Source organism: Lycorma delicatula, chromosome 4, assembly GCF_047948215.1.
Source record: "Lycorma delicatula isolate Av1 chromosome 4, ASM4794821v1, whole genome shotgun sequence".
NCBI lineage: Eukaryota > Metazoa > Arthropoda > Insecta > Hemiptera > Fulgoridae > Lycorma > Lycorma delicatula.
Genome location: NC_134458.1, coordinates 152,964,730 through 152,978,973, shown reverse-complemented (window position 1 = coordinate 152,978,973; position 14,244 = coordinate 152,964,730). Strand labels below are relative to the sequence as shown.

The 14,244-nt window shown below is 32.9% G+C and overlaps 1 protein-coding gene across 1 annotated transcript in view; it reads right to left on the bottom strand.

The window, feature by feature from the left end:
- Window positions 1–14,244, bottom strand: part of Gabat (4-aminobutyrate aminotransferase) — a 66,101-nt gene that overhangs the window by 7,057 nt on the left and 44,800 nt on the right. The window contains exons 9-10 of the mRNA XM_075364394.1: window positions 12,295–12,563; window positions 120–243 (exon numbers count right to left, since the gene is read on the bottom strand). Coding sequence (XP_075220509.1) covers window positions 120–243; window positions 12,295–12,563 — 393 coding nt within the window. The remainder of the gene's footprint in view (window positions 1–119; window positions 244–12,294; window positions 12,564–14,244) is intronic.

Below are 14,244 nucleotides of genomic sequence, written 5' to 3'. Positions count from 1 at the left end.
AGAAATTGAAGTGCACAATATAAAATATGGAAGACAACAGAATTTTCTTAATATTATATAAATAAAGAAGTAATCTATGTAATTTATTAATAACAAATTACAATAATTTATTGTTTTACATCTGTTTAGTTTCCTGAAGAACTTGTCTTAATTTATCAAGAAATATATTGGCATGATATGGCTGGAATGTAAGAGCTGGTCGTAATCGCACAGCTTGTTCACCACAACCTCCAGACTGTACACCTAAAAGAAGAAAAGAATATTAAAGTTAAAAGGTTATATTATTAAACCAAGTTTTTTTTTAGTGAATAGTTTATTTTTAAAAACATATATATATATATATATATATATATAATTGTTATAGTAGTAATATTTCTAATAATCTATGGTTTAAATTAATCTTAAAATATCTAATATAACTATAGTCCAGCTAACAGTAAAGAATATACCAAAGTTTGAATTATTATAATATTGTAACCATGAAGTGTAAAAAAAAACATAATAAATCCTAATAAAAGCTTATTCTGCTTTAATTGGCTATTTATATGCTTTTATTTATATACTTATATCAATCTTCATGTTTGCCATTCTGTTGACAGCATAGTTGTTTCAAAGATATGATATTATGTATAAACTCAAAGTTGGCTGAGAGAGGAAAAGAGAGTGTATTGCTGTCTGGATCAAATCAACTACATTGATTTGCTTGATTCCTTGACAGTGTGAATTCAAGTCAGCTCCATGTCAGTAGAAAAGTTTTATGGTAGTTCTTGGTGTCAATGATGGTTTTAGTGATTTTATGCTAGGTAAGCTGTTTAAGTTCCATATTCAACTTCCACCTGAGGTTGATATGTTCTTACATTTGTTGAAAAATTCTTCTCCAGACACTGAATTAAATTTTCTAGAACATTCAGTCTTAATTTACAAATGATGTAAATGAGATTACCTTCCAATCTAGCTTCACATTACTTTCTTATGTTTCTGCTATTCTTACTTGCAAGCGATAGAAACAGTCATGTTTCAATCTACTTTCTCATTAACCTAGTGTTTCTGATTCCTTAGTTTGTGAATGGTGTAAAGTTCACATTCTAATCTAACATTTGAAATCAACCAAATGGAAACAATTGAATACATTGGAACAACCAGTTATTGTGCAATAAGATTTTGGAAAAATTATTCAGAATTAAAATAATTCTTTATTGATCTGTGTGTAATTCAGCAAAATATATAGCATTAGGGTACATAAAATTTATTGTTACATATAAATGTAATAATAATGTTTTATACATTATCATTAAGGTTGCCCCACGCTTTTATTATTCATCAAAATTAAATTTTATTGCAAAGAAATTTATTTAATCTCTTGTTTCCACGAACCAAGGTGATTTTCATAGTTATTTCATTATGTAGTTTTCATTAGCATAGATGAATTTTTATAAAGAAAGTAATTTAATATTTTGTTTCTATTAAATTTAAATGACATTATTTTTCTCTTTTTAGTGCATACATTATTTTATACATTTAAAACAAAGGTACATTTGAAAAACTTTTTTGTATATTTTTTTATATTAGATGACTCTTTTGCATTTAAAAGCAATTCATAATACTTTCATCACTAGACAGTGACTACACACAACTTCTGTACAAGAACATTACACTTATATGTTGAAGGCAAGTGGAAACATTTAAAAATGGTGATGGTAACACATTTTGAATTTCTGTTATAAGCTGTTTAACTTTTAAAAAAGGGCACTATTGTGGAAATAAATTAAAACTTAATGAGGGTAAATGTAAAGGTATAATATATTAATTAAATATTTTATAAATTCTTTTTGTAAAAAATTATTGATTTGATTTATACTACATTTTCTTTCTAATCCAGGTTTTTCTTTCAGTAACCAGAATGTAGTTAAGATTTTCACTTTAATTCACATAGTTACTTTTTAAAATTTTGTTTAAATACCCTGCTATATTTTCTTCCTTATATCTTTCAATAAAAATTGTATTTCTCCAGATATCAATAATTTACATTATTTTACACAAAATATGTTTCTTCTATGTGAAGCTTCACCCTACAAGCACATCACCTAATAAATTCAGCTACTATCTAATCACGTAAAAATAGAAAATAAGAACTCTTGATTCAATGCTTAATTATGGCTCCAGCAAAATGCACATTAGTTTTTTTTTGTGTGCAGAAAACCCTTTCATGTTATCATCACCCAAATACGATATATTTATTATTCATAAATAGATGTTAAAAATTGTCAATTAAAAATTAATTTAAAACCTAGCAATGTAAAAGTATATCTTAAAATTAAAAAGCCTATAACATATGCTAAATGCAAAATAAAACACATAAAAACCACAGTGGATATAACATTAAAAAAGTAACTTAAAAGAATAAAAATTGCCATTCGATATATGCCAAACGGTACACACAGGACCAACATGAACAGGATGCCAAACAAGGACCACATAAATAACTAAATTTTTGAATCAAGAGGCTTTTATAAATTGCAAGACAGTAACATCATTGTACTGTTTCCTGACATATTTTGTCTAGTTTAAACTTGTGATGCAATGTCGCATAACAAGCACATTTGTGATGGATTGTTAGTTGGCAGGCATAGTGAGCACAAAGGGGCATCTGTTTGTGCCATTAGATATCCATGAGTGAACCTACTGTGCTCTTTCACAAACAGCAAATAATAACCTCCTCTCGATGGTTATTTCTGCATGCAGAACTCCATGGTGACACAGTGTGCTTAACTGGATGAAGTTTATTGTTAATAGTAGCATTACATTCACTTTGCCACTCGTAATGAACATGTCTCTTCAGGAAACAGACAAGATTGTTAGAAATATTGCAATAGGTAAGAGTAGGCTGAAAACAAGCCTCTTTTGCCGCACTATCTGCGCACTCATTGCCTGAAATTCCAACATGGCTTGGAATCCAGCAGAAGCTCACAACTGTATTATGTCAAGTGATTGGTGAAATAACACACTGAATCTCACAGACAATTGGATGACTAGAGTACACGTCACTAATTGCCTGTAAGGCACTTATTAAATCTCAGCAAACAAGTATATGTTGAAATATTGGACTAAATATTTTTAAGGCCTTATTAATAGCATACAGCTTCGCAGTGAAAATACTGACAATGCTGGGAAGGCCAAACATGTAGGTTCTGTTGCCAACCACAAAAGCACAACCAACAGAATTAAAGTTTTTAGAGCTGTCCATATAAACTATAGCATCAGGATTCACGCTATTTATAATATTATAAAATTTGTTTTGTATGAAAACCGGAGTTGTATTCTTTTTATGATACTGACAAAGCCCAAAACAGTAATTAACAAAAGAAGGCCGCCAAGGGGGGGTAATAACATAGAGCAATAGTAAAGGCTGCAAGTAATTGTACATTTAGAGCTGAGAAAAGGTGCTGAGCTCTGATGCCTAGCAGAGCAGTAGATCTAGCCTGTTCCTGGTATCGATTAATATGCTGGATGGAGAATACTGTATAAATGTTTGGGTGATTTGGTTGCGCTTTAATGCGAGCCACATAGGAACATATGGTTCGAAACGCACCTGTGGCAAGACAAATGAATGAATGACAGACTGACATCAAGCATCTATAGAGTAGGGGAGGCACCGACGAATAAGCCATGCAGCTGTAGTCTAAGTGGGAACAAAGCAGAGCTCGGTAGAAGCGCAAATGCATATACAGTTGACTCCCCAGTGAGTATTAGATAGAACTTTCACCATGTCTAACATTTATAGACATTTTACCTTCAGTTCCTTTAAATGTGTTACCCATGTTAATCATTGGTCAAACTGCATTCCTAGAAATCTAACCCACCCTCAACTGGTTCACCATGTAAATATAGTTGAGGGTCAACATGTTCCCTCAACTAGGAAAAGCAAATGTACTTTGTTTTTTCCAGGGAAAACGTAAATACAGTAGATCTACATCACGATTCTAGACTGGTTACTCTGTTTTGAAGCAGCCTCTCACTTGTAGCTAACATTCTACATGTTACATAAATAGAAAAATCATCTACTAATAAAGAACACATAATGGGTTTTTCCACGCAGTTTGTTATACTATTTGTGGCTACAGCAAACAAAGTAACAGTTAGGACACTTCCCTGTGGTACTTTTCTAGTGTGAAACTTTCAGATACCATTATTTCAACTTGTACTTGGAAGATCCGACCACTGAGGAAACCCCTGATAAATGAGAGATTATCTTATATACCCCATTCACGAAGTCTAGGATTCCTAGGAATCTAGGATTCTTCTCCTTTATGCCATGTCATACACCTTTTGCAAATCAAAAAATACATCAATCTAGCATTGGCAAAGTAAAAAAGCATTTTGAATAGCACCTTCCAGGGCAACTACATCATGAATAGAATCTATCCTGGTGGAAACCGCACTGTTTTCGAGTAATTAAGGGCGTTTCTCACAAGGTATCACACTAGTCGACAGTTTACTATTCATTCCATCACCTTGCACAGAGTACTCATCAAGAAGTCAGGACGATAAGTTGTGGAGCATGATTACTAGGTTTCAGTATGGGGATCACTGGTGCCATGGACCAAGAATCTGGAAAAACCTGGTCAGAGAATATTTTTTCAATGATACACAAAAGATGTATAGTGCAGTATCTGGAATATCAAGCTCAGTATGTTATCACACCTGAGCCTGATGTAATCATTGGGGAAGTGTCATGAGAATTATTCAAGGCATACCGTAGCTCTTTATAAGAAAAGGGTGTATTTAATTGATTTTGCCAAGTCTCCAGTCACAAATGAAATATTTTCTACCTGCAATTTATATCTCACAAACTCAGGACAGTATGATGATGTAAGTGAAAAACTGCCTTAAACAACCTTCAAAAGTATTTGCCACATCAACTGGCACAGTAACAAGGATTCCGCTGCATTGCACTCCAATTGGCTGTAATGACTGTCCAATCCACACATGGTTTGAACCTTTCTCCGTACAACAGAAGATGGTGTTGTCTGAGAAATGGATTTGATGTAATTCAGCCAAGACTTTCGTTTAACACTGAAACACTCGACGGCCCCCCAATAGCCCTCGTATTGCGGAAGGCACAAAGCAATTCATTCGTCGGTCTTCAATTGAAATTACGTAAAGCCCTGAGCCGATCCCTTAGTACCCGCATGCAGTCTTCATCCCACAAGGAACAGCAAAACACCTTCCCTTTCCAGATGTTAAAGGGATGAATTCATTTGTGCTATGGAGAATCTAGTGTGCAAACTTGGCAAGTTGGTGGATTGCGCTATCGCTCTTGTCATAATGGCCAAAGGAATCCTTGTACCCGATCCATACCACTTTCTGAGCTACCCATCTGTGTGGCTGACTCTGAGGCAAATTAATATTATCGTCTGAGATTACAACCAGCCTATGATCACTTCCAAAGAAGTTTTTGGAAACATACCAAGTAAGACATGGGAGTAGGGTTGCTAAACAAAAGGACAGATCAACGCATGATGTACCTGATGAAGATGATAGAAAACGTGCTCGATCTGTCGTTCAATAAGCAGAGATCTAAGTTCTATATATGTTAATCAGCTATAATGCCTCAGAATGAACATGATGTTGAGCCTCAAAAATAGTGATGGGCATTGAAATTGCCAATTATTAGGCAGAGTAATGAAACCTGTGAAAACAGACTGGATTGATCATCTTCAATGATTTTGGAATTTGGAGGAAGGTATAAGTTGCAGATATTTCTTTTTTGAATTGCGCCAGTATCTTCACTGTGAGAGCAGAGATTTTGTTGCTAGCGAAATACGGATGGCTATTATGATTTCCTTCAGGAGAGCAGCTACACCCTCACATCTCTACCCTCAGTTTGATGGTCACATCTTTCGTAGACATATCCGCGAAAGGACACATCAATATCCTCAAGGCATGGCAGGAATGGAGACCACAAACATTCCACTGAATAATTTTTGAACCCATAAATACTCTTTTCCTGTTATTACAAAACTGCATGCATGTTATTTGTCAAATACAATCCAGTTTTTCTTTTTTCTATTAATAACTTTTAGGAAGTTCTTTGTTTCTTCAGGGACTTCATCAGCTTCTATATTCTCAAAGAGATCTTGAGATGGTGGTGGGGACTTGAAAGCCTGGAAGGCCAGTGATACCATACCAAGTGACGATTTTTTATCGATCCCTTCATAGGGATTTTGGTAGTTTGCTGTGTTGGTGCACCGAACAACTGACTAAAATGGTTTTCGGTAAACCACTGTCGATCTTTCCACCAATAATACTTTTCTTCTTGCTTGTATTCTTTGTTAGCTCTGAAATAATGGTTTGAGCATGTGACCTGATCAGATAACGCTTGATCAAGCTGTTCCAGTTCACTGCAGGATCCACACTGTTGATTATCCGCATTTGTAGGGACTTGCTTTGATGTAGCTGCTGCAAAAGAAACATCTATTTTTACTAGGTTGTGGAAGTTTAGTGTCGTATACTCTTTTCGTGCGGCCGGAAATGATAGCTATTGCTCAGTACAAATTTTGAGAATTGCCTTCTTTTTTTAAAAGTTGGGCAATCTCATGAGCGAATTGAATGAGATCCCCCACAGTTAACACATTTTTCTTCCTTGTGGCATTCAAGGAATGATCATACTCAAATAGACATGTATCCTACTCTTATTTTCTTTGGTGGTACGGGAAGGTTAAATGTTAGTATAAGAGAGGGAGTAGGTTCCTCTATTCTACTCTAACGACTCACAATTCATCTCACCTCTACAACCCCTTGGGGATAAAGTTCATCGCTAATCTCACTAATATCTATCTTCAAAAGATTACCCCTTGACTGGTATTCAAGGATTTGTAGCACACTTCTTTTATGTTAATATTACCCATGTTGGTGAGAAGCAAGAGTGATCAACTTTGTTCATCAGTAAATGTCTCAACCAGTATCGTGTCATCCCTTAATTTCCTGACATTTTTTGGTGAACCACTTGATCTTGTTTTAACTTTATTTATCAGGAAAGGTGAGACCTTTTGAAGGGAGCCTTCTTCCTGATTGTTTTTAAGAACAACAAATCATACATTATTGCACTCTGGACGAGATGAGTCACTAATTAAATTGTTCTCTTCAATAAAGTTTTAATTTTCGTCAGACAATGTTGAGTGAGGTCTTTTCACACGACCTCCGGGTGGGGGTTTTTCAGATGGACCACCAACAATCCTAGGGCTTTATGAAATACTCAAAATTTTGGTTCGAGTACCAGGGAAGTACAGGACCAATTCTGCAAGAGGACAATGCCTACAGAGACTATAGAAAAAGATAGGTGGGCATGCCAACCCCCAAAATCTTAAAGAATAAGACTACCCATTGAGGCAAATTAGTCATTATTGTATGAAGTAATCTCATCTACGACCAGTAATGTTGACAGAGCAGTATTACTGCTTTAGATAATAACATTAAAGTTGATTAGTGAATTTTTAAAAAGAAATTTCTTCAGAAAAATTGTTTTCACTTTTAGCTCTAAATTTAATTTTATTCAATAAAAAAAAAGCTGGTAAAGTATTGCATGAATTTCCCAGCTATTAATATACAAATTAAAAAAGTTAGAGCCAAAAAATAAAATATATATTTTTTAGAGGAATAGATTTTAAAAAGACTTTCTAAAAATATTCATATCTCTTAAGCTTAACAAATTTGCTTAAGTTTATTCTAGGTCTCCTTCAATAAAGGCTAAAATAAGCAAAAAAAATTTTAACAACTTTCCTGAATTTTAGGTCTAGGGTTAAAATTTTTTTTAAAATTGTAGATTTTTTTGTTAGCTCTATATATGAAGTATAAAGTTCCAAAGGATTTTTCAAGAATATTTCAACCAAAGGGAAATTGAGGGAAAGCCTGGTTACTGTGGATTCCCCACAGTGCTCCATATATAGATATATTTGCTCAAAATTTGAAGAATATCAGTTCAGTCAATCCTAAAATATCAAGCCTAAAGTAGTGTGACACTCATATGTACACACATGCATACTAAACTATGTATTTTTAGTCTAATGGAACTAGTTCAAATCCTAGTAAGGCCAGTTATTTTTATACGGATTTGAATACTAGAGTGGATATCGGTGTTCTTTGGTGGTTGGGTTTCAATTAACCACACATCTCAGGAATGGTTGAACTGAGAATGTACAAGACTACACTTCATTTACACTCATACATGTCATCCTCTGAAGTATTATCTGAACAGTAGTTACCGAAGGCTATAAACAGGAAAAAGAAAGAAAGTCTAAAGGAACTAGTTGGGAAGATTTGCAAAAAAAACCATATCCCGTGTTTGACATAATCACCATACTTTTCCCCTTAATACAGGTATTCTAGTTATCTTCATCAGTAAATTAAAAACACTTATTTTTTGAAAATTATATCAATTGGTAAAATTAGAAAGTTAATCCTCTATGAATCATGAGACCTTGCCGTTGGTGAGGGGGCTTGAGTGCTCAGGGATACAGAGTAGCTGGACCGAAGGTTGAACCATATCGGAGAGGTATCTGTTGAGAGCCAGACTAAGGAATGATTCCTGAAAGAGGGCAGCAGCTCTTTCAGTAGTTGTTAGGGGCGAGAGTCAGAATGACTTAAACGGCCATATCAACATCACTCAGTCCTCTGAGTACTGTGCAGCTGAAAGCAATGGAAAACTACAGCTGCTTTTTTTCCAAGAAAATGTGGCTCTCTGCATTTTCATATAGCAATGATGGAGGCGCCTTCCTTGGTAAAATATTCCGGAGGTAAACTAGTCCCCCATTCGGATCTCCGGGTGGGAACTACTAAGGAAGGGGTCACCAGAAAATTAAAAAATAACATTCCGCGAGTTGGAGCGTAGAATGTTAGAAGTTTAAAAAGGTTGGTAAGCTACAAAATTTAAAAAGGGAAATGGATAGGATAAATGTGGATGTAGTAAGAATTAGTGAGGTTCGATGGGAAGAGGAAGGCGACTTTTGGTCAGGTGATTTTAGAATAATTAACTCAGCTTCAAATAATGGGCAGGCAGAAGTAGGTTTCATAATGAACAAGAAGATAGGGAAGACAGTAGAGTATTTCAAAACGCATAGCGATAGAATCATTGTAATAAGGATAAAATCAAAACCTAAACCGACAACGATTGTTAACGTCTATATGCCTACAAGCGCCCATGATGATGATGAGGTAGAGTGTGTATATGAAGAGATTGATGAAGCAATTAAACACGTAAAAGGAGATGAAAATTTAATAATAGTTGGAGAATGCAAGCATTGGAAAAGGCAAGGAAGGAAATATAGTGGGTGAATACGGGCTGGGCAAAAGGAACGAAAGAGGGGACCGACTTACAGAGTTTTGCACGAAGTATAATTTAGTAATTGCCAACACCCAATTTAAAAATCATAATAGAAGAGTGTACTCTTGGAAAAAGCCAGGCGATACTGCAAGGTATCAGATAGATTATATCATGGTTAAGCAAAGATTTAGAAATCAACTCGTTGACTGCAAAACTTACCCTGGAGCAGACATTGATAGCGACCATAATTTGTTGATAATGAAATGTAGATTGGGGTCTAGAAAACCTGTCAGAGGAAGAGGAGGCAAAGAAGATTTTTGAGGAGGACATCGCAAGAGGTCTGAGTAAAAAAGATAAGGTAGAAAATGTAGAAGAAGAATGGGAGAATGTTAAAAAGGAAATTCTTAAATCAGCAGAAGCAAACTTAGGCGGAATAAAGAGAACTGGTAGAAAACTTTGGGTTTCAGACGATATATTGCAGCTGTGAACGTAGAAAATATAAGAATGCTAGTGATGAAGAAAGTAAAAGGAACTATCGGCAATTAAGAAATGCTATAAACAGGAAGTGCAAACTGGCGAAAGAAGAGTGGATTAAAGAAAAGTGTTCAGAAGTGGAAAGAGAAATGAACATTGGTAAAATAGACGGAGCATACAGGAAAGTTAAGGAAAATTTTGGGGTACATAAATTAAAATCTAATAATGTGTTAAACAAAGATGGTACACCAATATATAATACAAAAGGTAAAGTCGATAGATGGGTGGAATATATTGAAGAGTTATACGGAGGAAATGAATTAGAAAATGGTGTTATAGAGGAAGAAGAGGAAGTTGAGGAGGATGAAATGGGAGAAACAATACTGAGATCTGAATTTAAGAGAGCATTAAAAGATTTAAATGGCAGAAAGGCTCCTGGAATAGACGGAATACCTGTAGAATTACTGCGCAGTGCAGGTGAGGAAGCGATTGATAGATTATACAAACTGGTGTGTAATATTTATGAAAATGGGGAATTTCCATCAGACTTCAAAAAAAGTGTTATAGTTATGATACCAAAGAAAGCAGGGGCAGATAAATGTGAAGAATACAGAACAATTAGTTTAACTAGTCATGCATCAAAAATCTTAACTAGAATTTTATACAGAAGAATTGAGAGGAGAGTGGAAGAAGTGTTAGGAGAAGACCAATTTGGTTTCAGGAAAAGTATAGGGACAAGGGAAGCAATTTTAGGCCTCAGATTAATAGTAGAAGGAAGATTAAAGAAAAACAAACCAACATACTTGGCGTTTATAGACCTAGAAAAGGCTTTCGATAACGTAGACTGGAATAAAATGTTCAGCATTTTAAAAAAATTAGGGTTCAAATACAGAGATAGAAGAACAATTGCTAACATGTACAGGAACCAAACAGCAACAATAACAATTGAAGAACATAAGAAAGAAGCCCTAATAAGAAAGGGAGTCCGACAAGGATGTTCCCTATCTCCGTTACTTTTTAATCTTTACATGGAACTAGCAGTTAATGATGTTAAAGAACAATTTAGATTCGGAGTAACAGTACAAGGTGAAAAGATAAAGATGCTACAATTTGCTGATGATATAGTAATTCTAGCCGAGAGTAAAAAGGATTTAGAAGAAACAATAAACGGCATAGATGAAGTCCTACGTAAGAACTATCGCATGAAAATAAACAAGAACAAAACAAAAGTAATGAAATGTAGTAGAAATAACAAAGATGGACCACTGAATGTGAAAATAGGAGGAGAAAAGATTATGGAGGTAGAAGAATTTTGTTATTTGGGAAGTAGAATTACTAAAGATGGACGAAGCAGGAGCGATATAAAATGCCGAATAGCACAAGCGAAACGAGCCTTCAATAAGAAATATAATTTGTTTACATCAAAAATTAATTTAAATGTCAGGAAAAGATTTTTGAAAGTATATGTTTGGAGTGTCGCTTTATATGGAAGTGAAACTTGGACAATCGGAGTATCTGAGAAGAAAAGATTAGAAGCTTTTGAAATGTGGTGCTATAGGAGAATGTTAAAAATCAGATGGGTGGATAAAGTGACAAATGAAGAGGTATTGTGGCAAATAGATGAAGAAAGAAGCATTTGGAAAAATATAGTTAAAAGAAGAGACAGACTTATAGGCCACATACTAAGGCATCCTGGAATAGTTGCTTTAATATTGGAAGGACAGGTAGAAGGAAAAAATTGTGTAGGCAGGCCACATTTGGAATATGTAAAACAAATTGTTAGGGATGTAGGATGTAGAGGGTATACTGAAATGAAACGACTAGCACTAGATAGGGAATCATGGAGAGCTGCATCAAACCAGTCAAATGACAGAAGACAAAAAGTAGAAGAAAGTTAATGGTGAAAATCATCTTGAAAAAATTATCCTTTTTTTTTCAAATCTCTTCAGCAGCACCTCCTTTAGTCCCTCTTCAACAGCCCCTTCAGCAGCAATCTAACTCAACACAACCATTGCCATGTTCTATTTCTATGGCAAGTAAGCAAATTGACATGAAAATTTCTTTACATACAGAAATAAACTATTGCTGGTCCTTTAATTAGGGATATGAAAACTACAAAGATATATGACGCTTTTAATAAACAATATGATTTTTATCAGAACATGTTGGTTTAAAACCCTTTTCATTCTTCAATTCTTGATTTTATAACCTACCTTTACACCTATTGTTTTATTTTATTTATGTTTTAGTTACACTTAAAAGAAACTTTCTGTTTTTATCATAAACCAAGATGAACAGAAATCTTTAAACATACCTAAAATGTTTTTTTTTTAAATCTCAAAAATGGCATACACTTCTCCACCTTACTATATTTATCTAGAATCATCCTTATCTACATAATAGCATAATGATTACATTCAAAATCAAGTGGAACTTTTTTTGTTAATGTATAGCTTCTTTAGACATATTTAAAAAAAAAATCATATAATAAAAAAAAGTACCTTTCTTTTTTAATCCAGCTAGAATTTGACCTTGCAATTTCATGGAAGATGCATTAAATGCAAGGAATGTACCACGGCCACGTACAGAATTGATCAATTCAGGAAATTCCTTTTCCAGTTCTTTAAGTCCTGAAGTAAGAACTTTACCAGTTTCCTCAACTGTTTGAAGAAGATTCTCCTTTTTAATAATATCTAAAATAGCTTCTAATATTATTATCTTTCCTGGATCACCCATCCATGTGTTAAATACTCTATATGCTAGTTTTGGCCTGCAAAATTAAACAAATATTTGAAGTTGTATTATTTCTATTCATACTTTCAGTACCAGGGCTAAAAATTATGACAATGATAACTTTAATGTAGATTAGCTCTGCAGGTAAAGTTTACTAATGAGCTAAAATATTTTTTCTCTGAAAAAACTTTCACACTGCAATTTTTTACTAAACAAATTATAATAAATTCTCCTATTTTTTATTTTGTAGGAACCTTAAGTAATTAAATGAATTAATCTAATTACATTTTAGAAATAGTCAAACAGCAGCTCTATATCAATAATGAATAAATAAATATTGGCTGTCCCAGGTATGTCGGTCTAACTTCAATATTTGGTTTTAATTCACAAAAAAAATTATTTTTAAACATTATATATGTATATAAATATTTAGAAAAAAAGATTCTGAACAATTTAAAAAAATCTGCATCAAAAGTACATTTTTGGATTTTATGTTTGAAAATTTATAATGGGTATTTTAATTTTTCTTAATTTTCTTTTTTTTAACTAGAATTTAAAATGTTTAGGATTAATTTAAAAAAAGAATAAAATAATGTTAAACTAAAATAACAAAAAAAAAAAGTTTAATATATAAAACAAATCATTAGCAGAACTCACAACAATGCAAATAGATATATTTTTGTTAGGAATTTATACAAACAGATCATTTCTGTAAATCAGACAAGTGTTGAACTTATTGCTAGAAAGCATAATTAATAAAAAATAATTATGCTCTTTACGAATATATTTATACATAGTATTGTAATATAATAGAATCATAATCAAATTACAAAGTGGTGCAAAGGGTGCCACAAATATCATTTCTTGAAAATTAATTTTGATGGTTTATATTTCATATAATATTGTTTATTTATATACATAATATATATATATATTTTTTTTTTCTAAAATCAATCCTTTCAAGACTCATATCACCTTTGTACTAAATATATAATGCAAATCGACTTGATCCATTCAAGTACAGAATTAAGAAATATTTTGCCTTATTTTTTTACAAGATTACTTTCGCAGGATCCCGCATCATCAGTTGTATTTAAAAAAAAAACTTTTTGTGTAATTACATATTAAACATAAAAAATATTAAAAGATTAAACTTAAAATTTAAAAATTGAAGATTTAAAAAACTAAAAAGTTAATGGCATGGATGTAAATAGAACAGTTAATTTTCTAGATGTTAGTATTGAAATTAAAAAAAATAATCAAATTATAACTTTGGTATATAGAAAACTAAGCCAATACAACAACAATTCACACAAATTAAAAAAATCATCCTTGGTCTCATATAATTAACATATATACAAATATGATTAATAGATCCATCCATTATACACAAAATAACAAAAAGAAATTAAACACAGAAATAAATACTATAAAGAAAATTGCAATTAAAATGGGTATAGTTCTTTGTTAATTGATAACTTACATAAAAAACAAGTATTAAAACTTAATTGTACAATAACTTTAAACCCAATACATAATACACAATATGTTGATAACGTTTACTTAAAATATTCATATAAAGTCAGTTGATGTGGCCATTGCTTTATACAATTTCAACATGGTGTCTTTTCGCACTTTATTCTGCGACAACCCTTATGGCACTAAAAATTGGGTTTAAAACATTTAATCTTCCATTAGATATCTATTATCTTTAAAAA